At 41.8% G+C, this 15329-nt stretch overlaps 1 protein-coding gene across 8 annotated transcripts in view; it reads right to left on the reverse strand.

Moving 5' to 3' along the window:
- Positions 1-15329, reverse strand: part of LOC112852606 (putative adhesion G protein-coupled receptor E4P) — a 93087-nt gene that overhangs the window by 8822 nt on the left and 68936 nt on the right. For 4 of the 8 annotated variants that reach the window (XM_086699280.1, XM_086699274.1, XM_086699278.1 and 1 more), the window contains 3 exons: positions 4967-6811; positions 2076-2167; positions 352-525 (listed from right to left, as the gene is read on the reverse strand). In XM_086699280.1, coding sequence (XP_086555406.1) covers positions 6575-6811 — 237 coding nt within the window. In that variant the 3' untranslated portion in view covers positions 352-525; positions 2076-2167; positions 4967-6574. Of the gene's footprint in view, positions 1-351; positions 526-2075; positions 2168-4703; positions 6812-13050; positions 13167-15329 lie in introns of those variants that run through there. The other 4 variants (XM_086699277.1, XM_086699276.1, XM_086699281.1 and 1 more) reach the window with 4 other exon arrangements.

Consider the following 15329-nt stretch of genomic DNA (forward strand, 5'->3'; position numbering starts at 1 on the left):
TAGCATAGGGATTTTGCCTAGTTAAGTCCTAAGCAAGGCTCCCCCAACCCTGCCCCAGAATTTAGTATGTTTTCCTCATTTGTGATTTTTTTTTCTCATTGTCAGATAATGTGGACCTTGTATGGCTCTATCCAGTTTCTGCTGCTTCAGTGCAAATTCAAATGATTGGAAGCAAGAAAGATAAATCCTGAAAAGGTGGTCTCTGGGACAAACATTATGATATGGAAGAAAGAGCCCCGTGCATACACACATACACCACCATGCAAGCAATGGAGAAGCCCAGGAGACAGAAAATAGTAAAACATGAGACACCAAGGGGCCATGGAACATGGGGAGGAGACACTGGTTTACCTTGTGATTCAGAAGGCAGTGGACAAGTAGACATGGACGCCCTGGAGGATGCTGATGATGGTGAAGGTCATCACCAACCTGACAGGGTCCAGCACTCCTTCCGCCAGAAAGAAGCCAAGGCCCCAAGAAGAGCCCAGAATGAAAACCTGAGCAATGGCTTTGAACGTCAGCATCCTGCCAAAACCAAGAAGCAGAACAATGTCAGCTCTATGGCTCATGGCAACGCTTTCTATCACATATTTACTCTTGCTTCAAGGCTTGGGACTAAGAATGTCAGACCGTTAAACATGGTAACCTCTGGCAGGAGTGTTAAAGGGATCGACTGATATGTAATGCTAGCATCGTATAATGTGACTGTGATAGAATTTATGCCATGTAATTATTTATAGAAAGTAATACATATACACAAAAAGTAATTTATGTTTGGTATAATGAAATGGGAAATGTTCCAACATTCATAATATTAACATAATGGCATTTATTATAATTATATACTATAAGTGTATTAACTGTGTTTTTTTATTTTCCGTATTCAGTTGCTGTCACAACTGGAATCCTACTGACCCTGTGGAGGGACTGCCCCTTATGGGGTTAGTCAATTCTTAGAGTGTACCTTTCAAATGCAAACCAACCAACCCAGGGCCCACACCCTCAACCACCTCCTTTATGGGGCTCTCACACTCTAGGCCACTATCCACCTGCCTTAACTACCCCAGGACCAGGTACCAGACAACCCAGGACAGCCCCTATACCCAGGAGCCCACTGGCTATTCAAACTAGTCCATCCTAAACCTGTGTACCCTGCCTCACCTCCTTTCCACACACCCCACAATAAAGGCGCTTGCCTACAATTTCCCCTGTGCCTCTGCCTGCTAGCCAACTCCGGTGTTTCCCCCAGGATATCTCCCCACTCCTGACACAGCATTCCCTTCCTTTTGGGGTCTGTGATTATAATATTATCTTTTCAATGGCAGCTATCTCCCGATCTATTGTTCTTCCTACATACCTAAATGACACCTGTGTAAAACAATAAGTTAATACAATATTAAGTACAATATATATTTCATACTATTAAGTACTGAAAATGATTCCTAGCAGAAATACATCCTTAGAGGTTCATATACTGGATAAATTTTCGTTTTCACCTGGACCATATAAATTCCCCAAATTATAAAAATGGCAAAACTGAAAAAGCATTATTCTCCTAACTCAGGGTTTCTTAGCCTTGGCATTCCTGACATTGGGGGCGGATCACCTTTTTAAAAAAAAAAAATTAATGTTTATTTTTGAGAGACAGAGAGAGACATAGCACGAGCAGAGGAGGGGCAGAGAGAGGGAGACACAAAATCTGAGGCAAGCTCCAGGCTCTGAGCTGTCAGCACAGAGCCCAATGTGGGACTAGAACACACAAACCAGGAAATCATGACCTGAGCAGAAGTTGGATGCTTAACCGACTGAGCCACCCAGACACCCCTGGGGGGGGGGGGGTCATCTTTGTGGCGGGGGCTGTCCTGTGTGTTGTAGGATATTTAGCACTATCGTTGGTCTGTACCATCTAGATGCCAGTAGCAACCTTCCCCTCTTCACCCCCCCCATCCCATATTGCCATAACCAAAATCGTCTCCAGAAAATAGCCCCCAGGTTAGAATCACTGCCCTCACTTTAGGCGGTGAAAAAAACCAAACCCCCCCCCCCTCCAGTTTTCCAGCTCTGCGCTTACCTACCTTGTGTTCTGCATCCCAGATACTTCATTGTTGAGGGACTTAAGTTGGTCTTTTAAAATCCATAGGGTGGTCAAATAGAAGGACAAGTTGATCTGTGAAGTGACATGAAGGGCAGAGCTTAAAGTAGGCTAATACCCAATATTTGTAATTAAATAGGAAGTGACAGGTATTCATTCTCAAAACTTGTAAAATATGTTTAGGATTCCTAAAACTCAGTGTACACCGTGATTTTTTAAAAATTAGCTTCCATTTTTTTTCTGATCAGAGAAGCAACATATGGTCATTATCCAAAATTAGGAAAATGCAGAAAAACAAACAGAACTTATCTGAAATTCCAGAGAAGAAATTCACACACAGAGATAAGCACTATTTCCATTTTGGTGCTTATCTTCTCTAAGGTTTTGAGGGTTTTGTTTCCTCCCCCATTTCCTCCCCCTTTTGTATAATCGTATTTTAAAATCATGTATTAAATGTTTTTCAACATCTTGGGGCACGTGGGTGGCTCAGTCAGTTAAACGTTCAACATCAGCTCAGGTCATGATCTCCCAGTTCATGGATTGGGAGCCCCACATCGGGCTCTGTGTGGACAGGTCAGAGCCTGGAGCTTGCTTTGAGTTCTGTGTCTCCTTCTCTCTCTGCCCCTCCCCACTTGCTCTCTGTCTCTCTCTCTCTCTCTCTCTCTCTCTCTCTCTCTCTCTCCCAAAATAAATAAACATTAAAAAAACCCTAATATCTTTAGGGAAAGCTGAGTGAAGGGTATGTGGGACTCTGTACTATTTTTACAACTTCTTGTGAATTTTAAATTATTTGAAAATGAAAAAGATAACAAGTGTTGGGAAGCATGTGGAGAAATTGGAATGCTGTGTGCTGTTGGTAGAAATACATTGGTGTAGCTGCTGTGGAAAACAATATGGAGCTTCTTCAACATACTAAGAATATAACTGACATATGATCCAACAATCCCACTTCTGGGTACTTATCCTAAAGAATTGAAATCTGAATCTCAAAGAGATACACATACTCCTATGTGGGGAATAACAGGAATTCCCTGAACTTACACTGATGGGTTAACAAGGCATAAAGAAATAGAAAGTCACAGGATGCATGCATCCAAGATCGGTAAACAAAGTTAGGTAAACAGGGCAAAGGCCCCCAGTATAGGACACAAAGGTACAGGAATAAGAAATCTTAGGATGGAAGCATCCAAAATGAGTAAACAAGATTAGGTATTCAGGGCAGAAACACCCCCCAGCTTAGTACAATAGCAGAAAGCTGCTTTTACAGGAAGGAAGGACAAAAATGGGAAAAAGGGACTTTAGATCAGCAGCAAAGTCTCCCAGAGCCTGAGCTAATTAACAAAAGAAAGATGCCTTGTTGACCCTGAGGTAGCATGCTCTTTCTTATCCCCTAGGCAAGTTTAGGTAAACAGAGGTGGGGCCTCATGTCTGCTGTAAACAATGATCCACCCAGGGCCAGGAGTTTGTTCTTTATTAACCCAACCCCCTAACACTGCATATCTTCAAAATCCCCTTTCCCCCATGCCCATGAGTTAATGTTCACAGTTTCATTGTCTCTTTGTGCTTATAAGCCTTCTGATCCTAATAAAAATGGAGCAAGGACCCTTACTCAGGGCTCTTGTCTCCTCCCAGACATTAGCCTCTCTTGTATTTCAATCCTGCATTGCTGGACAGGAGAGAACTCCAGACCCTGAGTCTACGACACTCCTATATTCATTGCAGCATTATTCACAATAGCCAAGATGTGCAAACAATCTAAGTGTCCGTTAACAGATGAATGGATAAATAATTTATGATATAAATAGCTAGTTAGATAATCAGATGGACACAGTGGAATATTATTTAGCCCTAAGAGAGGGAAACCCTACAATATGTGACCACATGGATTAACCTTGAGGACGTTACACTAAGTGAACTAAGCCAGTCACAGAAGGACAAATACAGTATGATTCCACTTACATGAGGTACCTAAAACAGTCAAACTCAAGTCAAATTCATAGAAGTGGAAAGTAGGATGGTGGTCTCAGGAGATGGTGAGGGAGAGAGAGGCTATCAGGAGTTATGATTCAGGAGGTATAAAGTTTGGGTCATGCAAGGTGATTATGTTCTAGACCTCTGCTGTATGACATCATGCCTATGGCCGACAACACTGCATTTTACACCTAAACTTTTACTAACAGGAATACAGCTCATGTTAAATATTCTCATTATAATTTCAAAAAGGTGATTGACCTTGGCCAAAATTGTTTCTTTTCATTTTGAACTTTTAAAAAATATTTATTCTTATTTTTGTAAATATAATTATTGTCAAATTGGCTAACATATAGTGGGTAAAATGTGCTCTTGGTTTTTGGGGTAGATTACCATGCTTACATACAATACCCAGTGCTCATTCCAAAAAGTGCCCTCCTCAATGCCCATCACCCACTTTCCCCTCTCCCCCATCCCTCCTCAACCCTCGGTTTGTTCTCTGTATTTAAGAGTCTCTTATGGTTTGCCTCCCTCCCTCTCTGTAACTATTTTTTTCCCCTTCCCTTCCCCCATAGTCTTGTTAAGTTTCTCAAGACCCACATGAGTGAAAACATATGATATCTGTCTTTCTCTGACTGACTTGGCCAAATATTTTTGAAAAAGCCACATCATCAGTGGTGCAGGCAAGATAAACATCAGAAACTTTATTTCATGTGATGTCTCAGTTTCAACTCAGATGTGACTCTTTCCACAAGAAAAGGGCCTACAATCTCTTGGCATGTTCTGCCTTAAGTTCAAGGACTCTAGAGAAAATTTAAATAGGTCATTATCAAATTATCCCTTTGTCACATCAGTGAAACATATTTTCTACATTCAAAGTAATGACAAAAATTATAAACCCACCAAAATAATAACAAAAACAGGCCCCATGAGGCTCAAAGGAAGCTGATCCAGCAGCTGAAAAAGAGAATAAACAACTTTCCAGCTCTTCATAAAAAGAAGAAAATGCACTTAAAAAACCTTTCCCTAAACTAAAACATTGGGGGAAAAATGGATACAGCAACTGGGTCAGGGGGAAACAAATAATATAATAGGTGACAACCATTAACACTGAGAAAAAATTAACAATGATTAGCATTCATGGAAGACTTACCTTCTGGGCATTGTAACCCCGGACATTCAGTTAAGCATAGAGGACTCAATGAATGCCACCATGTCCTTCCGCTATCAGAATTCAGTTACAAACTCAGAGCAGGGGCTTTGAATAGACCAGAGCTCCCCTGCCTTGGCTCTACTGGCATTTTGGGCCCGTGGTTCTTCACTGTGCGGTTGGCCTGTGCATCACAAAACATTTAGCAGCATCTCTGGCCACCCCCTCCCTCAAGTGGTGACACCCAAAAAGGTCTCCAGACACTGCTGAATGTCCCCTGTGGGGCATGAAATCACCCCTAGTTGAAAACCACTGGAATGGACCAAAAATAGGATAAATGTATATTTGGCTTTCGGTAACAAAAATATTTAGTTTCAACTCCAATTTTTATCCATAAATGACAGTGCCTTTTCAAGTTGTATTTCAAAAGGAAGTTGTTCACTGATTAGTTCAATGGATACTCTTGTGCATTATTCCTTTTCCAAAAGTTATCAACACCTTAAACCCAGGATTGCCCACTTGTTACTAAATTTAATTTTGCAAGATAGAAGAAATTAAAAAAGAAGGTCAATTTGTAGGTGTGATAGGATAATGTGAGCCTCTCTCCACCCCCAAAATATCCATGTTCTCATGCTCAGAACTTGTGAATTTCTACTTTGTGACACAAAAGGGACTCTGCAGATATAATTGAACATAAGGATTTTGGAATGGGGGAGATTATCCTGGGTTACCTGAGTGGATCCAATGTAATCACAAGTGTTCTTACAAGGGGAAAGGGGAGACAGAAGAAAGTCAGAAAGGGATGTGAAGGATGGTCAGAGACATGCAATGTTGCTGGCCCTGAAGATAGAGGATGGGGGACATAAGCTGAAGAATGTGGGTGGCCCCCAGAAGCTGGAAAAGCCCCTAGAACCTCAAGAAGGAATGCACTTTGCTGGCACCTTGATTTTAGCTAAGTGATACCCGGTTGGACTTCTGATCTACAGAATTCAAAATAAGATAATAAACTTGCATTGTTTTAAGTCACCAAGTTTGAGCTAACTTGTTAGCACAGCAATAGGAAATTAATACAGTAAGACATCTAAAAAGTCAAATAACATATGACATACAAAGTTTACCTCTCAGTGGTTTCCCTGACCACACTATTTAAAATTATTAGCTCACATATATTCCCATTTCCCTAGTTTGCCTCTCTGTGGTGGCACCTATTGTAGCCTAACATCATATTCCATGTCTATTTGCTTATTGTCTGCTTTGTTTCCTGGGGTGCCCACAGCACCTACAACAGAGCAGGTAGTAGATGTTCAATACATGGGAGTTCATACATATATTATTACTTCCTCATGACAAAGACACCGTGGTTACTTAGTATGTATCCCATAACTGCTGTGTCCAACACCTGTAGACACAGCTACAATCAGAGCTGGGACCCCGTAGCCAAAAGGATACATGAACTTCTTGAACTTCCCCGTAATGATGTAGTTGGCCACCTTGAGGTTTCTGACAGTTAGGAAAAGCTGTAGCCCTTCAAGGAGCATCCAGGTGAAGGAGGCCAGGTAGAGGTAGTGCAGCACACCAGCGATGATGGAACACAGCACCTGCAGGGGAGACAAGGGTTGGGAGAATTTGATGGGTGCACGGAGAACAATGTCCACCATTCCCTGGGGAAAGGGGGATTCGAGGTAAACAGAACACAGTTGAGCAGAGCAGGATGCTTAGGTTGACTCCTGATACTTCTCTACGTCAGCTCATGGTGGCAAACTCAAATGCCTGTGGAGGGTCAGGCAGGCAGCATGTATCTGTCAAACAGGCCACCGTTAGGGAATGAATAAACAGGGGTTGAAACTGTGCCACGTGACCCATCTGGAAAGCCACATTACTTTCAGCCCCAGCAATGGTTTCCACACAAGAATGTGAGCTCAATATCGCCAGTGCTTCCATTCTTTTTTTTTTTTTTTTTTTTTTTAAATTTTTTTTTTTTCAACGTTTATTTATTTTTGGGACAGAGAGAGACAGAGCATGAACGGGGGAGGGGCAGAGAGAGAGGGAGACACAGAATCGGAAACAGGCTCCAGGCTCTGAGCCATCAGCCCAGAGCCCGACGCGGGGCTCGAACTCACGGACCGCGAGATCGTGACCTGGCTGAAGTCGGACGCTTAACCGACTGCGCCACCCAGGCGCCCATCCATTCTTAAAAAAAAAAAAAAAAAATCAAAATACAAAAACCTGGAAATCTGGATTGTCGTGCAAAATCTCAGTTTTTAAATGCTGGCAGCTTTTTTTTTTAACGTGGTAAAACATACAGAACGCAACACAAAATTTACCATCTTAACCATTTTTGAGCAGATGGTTCTCAGTCCAGTGGATGCTTATGAATCTTAACCACCCTACCTGACTGCGTGTCTCACTTGTAAGGTAAATGAGAAGAGGAAGGAAAAAGATCATTTTTGATGTCAAGGCAATGTGATTTCCTGGAGAAGAGACTATATCTGTTGAATTCCCAACTAATAGTTCTTTTGTCCCTTGTAATTGTCCTCATCACCACCACAGATAACATTGACGGATATCTACATTTGCAGGCACCATTGTACAGACTCAACATAGAATAACTCGGTTAACCCCCACAGCAATCTGTGGTGTAGGTTCTGTTACTGTCCCAGATTTATGTGTTAGGGGACAGAGAAACAAAGAGGTTAAGTAACACCCCCCCCCCCCCCAAATATAGTATGTACACAAAAATGTTGGCTGACTGTTCTTTGAATGACACATAAAAAGATTTGCCCTATCAAGCTTTACTATAATGAACAACTTTACTATAATGGGCCCCACTGGGAGGTATAAACGGGGCCAAAATACTTTCACACAGTCATTCAATCATGCCCACAAAGTTTGATTACATGCTGGAGACAAAGTCTGTTTCTCTCCTTAATCTAGGTCTAAGGGTGTTTGTAAGAAAAAAAAAGATATCCTATGTTCAGCCAGGAGCTGGAAAAGAGGGAATGGTGTCTGAATACTGCTTAGGAATATCTTTGATAGGAAATAAAAGGGCAGCAAAAATATATTCTAAGTGCTCACCACTGCTTGTGTCCTGAAATTCCCATCTAATTGAATTTTTTAAAAGAATCAAAGGTCAAGCCTAAAAAGTAACAGTATCTAAAGTTTGGGGATGCTTACCATGTGTCAGGCTTTTTTTTTAAAAAAAGCTTCTATTATGGTAAAAAAATGCATAACATAAAATTTATTATCTCAACCATTTTTGAGTGGACAGTGCAGTAATGTTAAGTATATTCACATTGTTGTGTAACCCATCTCTAGAATTTTTCCATTCTGTAAAACTGAAGCTCTATACCCATTAAAACACAACTCTTCATTTCTCTTCCTGTACCACCTGGCACACACCCTTATACTTTCTGTTTCTATGACTTTGACTACCCTGGGGACCTCATGCAGGTGGAATATTACAGTAAGTAAATACTGTCTTTCTGTGTTTGGCATATTTCATTTAGCGTAGTGTCCTTAAGGTTCATCCATGTTGTTGCATATATCAAAATTGTGTTTCTTTTTAAAGTGAAATACTGGGGCGCCTGGGTGGCGCAGTCGGTTAAGCATCCGACTTCAGCCAGGTCACGATCTCGCGGTCCGTGAGTTCGAGCCCCGCGTCGGGCTCTGGGCTGACGGCTCAGAGCCTGGAGCCTGTTTCCGATTCTGTGTCTCCCTCTCTCTCTGCCCCTCCCCCGTTCATGCTCTGTCTCTCTCTGTCCCAAAAATAAATAAACGTTGAAAAAAAAAATTAAAAAAAAAAAAAAAGTGAAATACTATTCTGTATTATTTCATATGGTAGTACTAGGTTCAAGGTTTTGAGGAGCCATCATACTATTTTCATAGTGGCTGTGCTATTTTATATTCCTAACCAGCACTACACAGTGGTTCCAGTTTCTCTATGTCCTCACGCTGTTTTTTTTTTTATATATAATATCTATACTAATGGGTGTGAGGTGATATCTCATTGTGGTTTTGATTTACATTTACCTAATGGTTAGTAACATTCAGCATCTTTTCATGTGCTTCTTGGTCATCTGTATAGCAACTTTGGAGAAATGTCTATTCAGATTCCTTGCCCTTTTTTTTTAAATCGAGTTATTTTGTTCTTGTTGAATTGTAGACATTCTCTATGTATGCTGGATACTAATCCATTATCAGGTATTTTCTCCCATTCCCTGGGATACCTTTTCACTCCATTGACTGTATCCTTTGACATGCAGAAGTTTACTCCTTTTGTCTATTTCTACTTTTGTTTCCTGTTCTTTTGGGGTCATACCCAGAAACACTTGTGGAATCCAATGTCATCAAGCGCTGCTGTCATGTTTCTTCTAGGAGTTTTATAGTTTTAGGTCTTACATTATGTCTTTGATCCATCTTGTGTTCATGTTGTATATGGTAGGTGTCCAACTTCACTCTTTGGCATGCAGATATCCAATACTCCCAGTACCATTTGCTGAGGTTGGTTAGTATTTTAAGGGCTTTATATACATTGACTTATTTGTCCCACATGTCAACAATGCATGTTGCTATTATCAGTAGCAGAACTGCAGCATTCTGGGCTGAACTCAGCATGGAAGGCTGGTAACTTTCCTAAGAAGTGAGTGGGAAGGGAGGTGGGACTTGAATGCATACTGTTCAGCTCCAGAAGCTATAATCTCCCTTTAGTGGTTTAAAAAATGTCCATCAATTCTTGGGGCACCTGTGTGGCTCAGCTGGTTAAGCATTGACTCTTGATTTCAGCTCAGGTCATGATCTCATGGTTTGTGCGATTGAGCCCTATGTCATGCTCTATGCTGACAGTGTGGAGCCTGCTTGGAATTCTCTCTCTCTCTCTCTCTCTCTCTCTCTCTCTCTCTCTCACTCTCTCTCTCTCTGCTCCTCCCACCTCCAAAATAATAAATAAATAAACATTTTAAAAAAAGAAAAAATGTCCATCAATTCTTTGGCACTCCCATCAAAATGCCAAGCCTAATTCCACTCCCTTAAGTACAGTCTCTCACAGAGCACTCACAGAAGCGAGCTGCTATGCCATGAGGACATTGAGGCAGCTCTCAGAGAGCCCCAGGTGGCGAGAAAGAGGCCTCAAGCCAACAGCCACATGGGGGCACGACCTTGAAAACAAAGCCTTCAGCCTCAGTGAAGCTTTCAGGTGACAAGCCCCAGCCAACATCTTTACTGCAACCTGAAGAAAATCCTTGAGCCAGAACCATCCAAAGAAGCCATTCTGGATTCCTCACTCCCAGAACCGAGTGAGATAATAAATGCATATCATTTTAAGTCGCCAAGTTCTGGGGTAATTAGTTACACAGCAAGTAGAACCCCTTTGAAGAAAGCAGAATGATTTTTAATTTTGGCAAAGTTCTGAAACCTAGAAACTATTGAAATGTGCCTGGTATGATGCCTGCTTGTGGCACTTAAGAAGCAACTCAAAAATACCTAAGGACTGTCACTCATCTCCTGTGCTAGCTCTGGATTGGTGCCTTCTTAAAACCTGGCCACTTTTATTTGGACCAATTTGACCAGTCAGATCGGTCCAGAGCCTTGGAGGACAGTTGAGGGGCTGATTCTGAAGTTGTCTCCCCAGTACAGCTCATGGGTACCCTAATTTCCAAGGCAACCACATCACCTTTGGCTCATTTTGGATTTTGCAACACCATGTCTCATAGATGAGTGACACTCTTTTTTTTTTTTTAAAGTTTATTTATTTATTTTGAAAGAGCACAAGAGTGCAAATGAGCAGGGTAGAGGCAGAGACAGAGAGGGAGAGAGAGAATCCCAAGGAGTCTCCTCCCTCTCAGCTTGGAGCCTGATTTGGGGCTTCATCTCACAAACTGTGAGATCATGACCTGAGCTGAATTCAAGAGTCAGACATCTAATTCACTGAGCGTCTCAGGTGCCCCAAGTGAGAATCTACCTCATTTTTAAAGACTTCTCACCGGTGAATTCTTCGGCATGGAAATATTCTCATTTAATTACAAAATGCCTCCGGATGTAATAGAGTCACCTGGTTGTCACACACCTTTCATGGTAAAATGCGAAATTAATGGATATGGAGAGTGAGGTGTTCTTCCTGGATCTCGTTGTATCACTTACTACCTTGGAGTTCAGGTAGAAATTATGCAACTTTTCCTTCATCATTAGGTTTTCCTCAGATGCAAAGCTCTCGTCAATTATGGGGACCAATAGAAGCATAAGATATAAATGCAACAGCACTTGGGATAAAGAAGAAAACTGCACCTAGTTTCAATGATGCCCATTTGATGGCAAAATAAATGATGTAAGGGATCATCTGTGTTAATGCTCATTTTTGAATAGGATGCTAGACCATTGGAAAAAAATAATTTTTGCTCCCATTTATTTAGCCTTTTGGGACAATTTGTCGAGCCATTCACATAAGTCATAATTATTTAATGTTTAATGTATTTTTTGTTTTAAATGATAATTTCATCCTTACTCCCACTCTTAAGATAAGCATAGGCATAATTTTCTTTGGCATTTTACAGTCAAGGAAAAGATTAAAGATATTAAATAACTAACTTTATGTTGGAGCTAGGAAAAGGTGAAGTCATTAGTATATTCCTGAAAATTTTCGACCTAAGTCAATGAATCAATGGAAGGAATGAAGGGACAGGGGAAGGAAAAAAGGAAGGAAGGTGAGAAAGCAGGAAGGTTAGTAGATAGATGAGTGGGTAAGTAGATGGATGGCAGAATGGATAGAGGCATGGGTGGATGGATGGATGCAGGGAAGAATGGATGGGTGGATGAATGGGTGGATGGAGAGAAGGAAGGAAAGGGAAGGGAGAGAAAAAGAGGAAGAAAGAAGGAAGGAAGGGAGAGAGAAAGAAGGAGATACAGGGAATAAATGAAGGAGGGAGCAAGGAAGTGAATGAGGAGGAAAAGGCTGCTAGCAGGTAAATTCGCAGGAGAGTAAGGTCTTACGAAAAGTAGTCAAAGAAAAATCGTAAAGGTAATGAAAGATAGACTATGCACAGTTTTAAAAATGAGCTAGACAAATATAAAATCATTATGATGTACACTTGAAACTAATATAATGTTCTATGTCAATTATACCTCAAGTAAAAATTTTTAAAAATTATGTTTTTATTTCTATGTATTTTTTAAGTTTATTTATTTATTTTGAGACAAAGAGAGGGGGGCAGAGAAGAGAGAGAGAGAGAGAGAGAGAGAGAGAGAGAGAGAGAGAGCCCAAGCAGACTCCCTCCTGTCAGCGTGGAGCCCAAAGTGGGGCTCGGCCCCACCAACAGTAATATCATGACTTGAACTGAAATAGAGCCAGACATTTAACCTACTGAGCCACCCAGGCGCCCCCAAAATTTTTAAAAATTGTAAAACTTAAATAAAAAAATAAATGCATAACATATAAACACAGATATTCAGAAGTTAAAATAAGAGAGGGCTAAAAGGTTTGTCAACTTTCTCTAGGAAATTGGGAGCCATTCACTGTTCAGGTGCAAGGAAAAGACATTCACGTTTAAGAAAACCAGCCTTGAGCAGGGTAGAGGCAAGTTAAGCCCGGAACCAACCTGGGAAATCATTAATATCCCCTCTAGTCTCGCTCCAACACATCCCAAGTAAACAGAATAGGAAATTGGATGCTTTTCTTTTTCTGGCTATGAAAGCCCAATGCAAATCTCCCAGACTCTGGCTTTATATTGTCGTCGCAGAACTTAGTAACAATAAAGGGCTTTTAGGAACTGCTTTATAGGAGCAACATGAAATTCCATTGGGAAGATTCTTGGACTACTGTCTAAATTCTAGGGCCACCATTTACTCTACCTCCCAAGCTTTCCTGCTCAATGGTGGTTCAGTGAACATCCATGGTCTGTTTTTCCGCCTTCAGCCTGAATGTCTTCTTCAGTGTGCAGTTCTTAAGCGTCCCTGTTTCAATGGCTAAAACACAGAGAATGTTTGGTCAACAGCAACATCCACTTGCCTGCCTGCTCCAATATGATAATCCTCTGCACCAAACACCAAAAAGAAAAGCCTGAATGCTCATGGACTGACTGCTCCTGATTAGTGTGGAGAAAAAAGGCCAACCCCCCCGGGGCATTTAGCCAAGTTCAAAAAGTAAACTAGGAATTAACCAGCCACCTTCACTCTTTATTACTATCGTGATAAAATACACATAACAGGAAATTTACCATTTTAACCATGGGTAAGCACACACTTCAGTAGCATTAAGCACATTCACATCCTCACCATCCATCTCCAGAACGTGTTTATCTTCCCAAATGGAAACTCTGTTCCCAGCAAACACTAACTCCCCTCCCCCAGCCTCTGGATCCCACCATCTACTTTCTGTCTCTATGGATGGGTCTCCCTTGGGGACCAAGTATGAGTGGGATAATACAACATTTTTTCTTTTGTGTCTGGCTTGTTTCACTGGGCATAATGTCCCCAAGGGCCATCTGTATTGTAGCAGATGTCAGAACGCCCTAAGACTGAATAATATTGCATTGTCTGGATGGACCACATTTTGTTTCTCCATTCATCTGTCCATGGTCACTTGGGTTGTTTCCACCTATTGGCTACTGTGAATAATGTTGCTGTGAACATGGATGTATAAATATCTCTTTTAGTTCCTGCTTTCAGTTCCTTGGAGTGTATACCCAGAAGTGGAATTTACGGGTCGTATGGTAATTCTGTGTTTAAGTTTTTTGAGGAACCAAAAAAGTTCCATCTAGTTACACCATTTTACATTCCCACCAGCAATGCATAAGGGCTGCAATTTCTCCACATCCTCACCGATGTTTGTTATTTTCTGTTTTCTGATACTAGCCTTCCAAGTGGGTGTGGGCTGTTGCCCTTTGCTCTTCAACCCAGCACTGAATCACAGGCCAGGAAGGGAAGGCAGAGCAGACAGAACAATCTCCAAATCACCAAGAGAGGCAGTGCATTCAAAACGATGTTGGCAAGAACCATGGTGTTTGCGATTCAGATTGCTATGTGTGAGGTGCTATGGGTGACCTGGGGCCAGTGGCTTAATCTTCCCTATCTCCAATTTCCTCATCTACAAGATTGGGATAATAATAGCGACTGCCTTAAGGAGTTACCATATGATTACAGGAAATCATTAATGCACATACCCTTTGGGCACCTATTATGAGCCAAGCCATAGCAGTGAATGAGACTGGTGAGGTCCCTTAGCCTCATGGATTGCAGAAAATATGCACTCTGGTTTAGCTCCCTTGCGTTTTTTTTTTTTTTTTTTTATCAGCATACACTCCATGAAAAGGGAAAGAGTGTACTCAGTGCTTCCTTTATGCACACCTTGATTAATGTCAGCATCAAGCTCTGAGAGAACCTTCCCACCCAGCTGTAGGTAACTGAAGTTTCCCTATGCCCTCTGCTGTCTGAGCCTAGAGCCATGAGGAACCACAAAGGACTCAAAATAATATACCCCCCATGGAATGAAATACCAGCATCTGCACACATTCGTATCAAAAATCAACCTTCCCAGGGGCACCTGGGTGGCTCAGTCAGTTAAGTGCCTGACTTCGGCTCAGGTCATGATCTCCCAGTTTGTGAGTTCGAGCCCCGCATCGGGCTCTGTGCTGACAGCTGGGAGGCTGGAACCTGCTTCAGATTCTGTCTCCCTCTCTCTCTGCCCCTCCCCTGCTCTCACTCTGTCTCTCTTTCTCTCTCTCAAACATATATAAACATTAAAAAGAATTTAGGGGCGCCTGGGTGGCTCAGTCGGTTGAGCGTCCGACTTCGGCTCAGGTCATGATCTCGCGGTCCGTGAGTTCGAGCCCCGCGTCGGGCTCTGTGCTGACAGCTCAGAGCCTGGAGCCTGTTTCAGATTCTGTGTCTCCCTCTCTCTGACCCTCCCCCATTCATGCTCTGTCTCTCTCTGTCTCAAAAATAAACGTTAAAAAAAAAAATTAAAAAAAAAAAAAGAATTTAAAGGGGCGCCTGGGTGGCTCAGTTGGTTAGGTGACTGACTTTGTGGGTTGGAGCCCCGCATCGGACTCTGTGCTGACAGCTTCTGATTCTGTGTCTCCCCCTCTCTCTGCTCATACTCTGTGTCTCTCTGTCTCTCAATAATAAATA

This window comes from Puma concolor, chromosome A2 (genome assembly GCF_028749965.1).
Source record: "Puma concolor isolate L17-30 chromosome A2, mPumCon1.1.hap2, whole genome shotgun sequence".
NCBI lineage: Eukaryota > Metazoa > Chordata > Mammalia > Carnivora > Felidae > Puma > Puma concolor.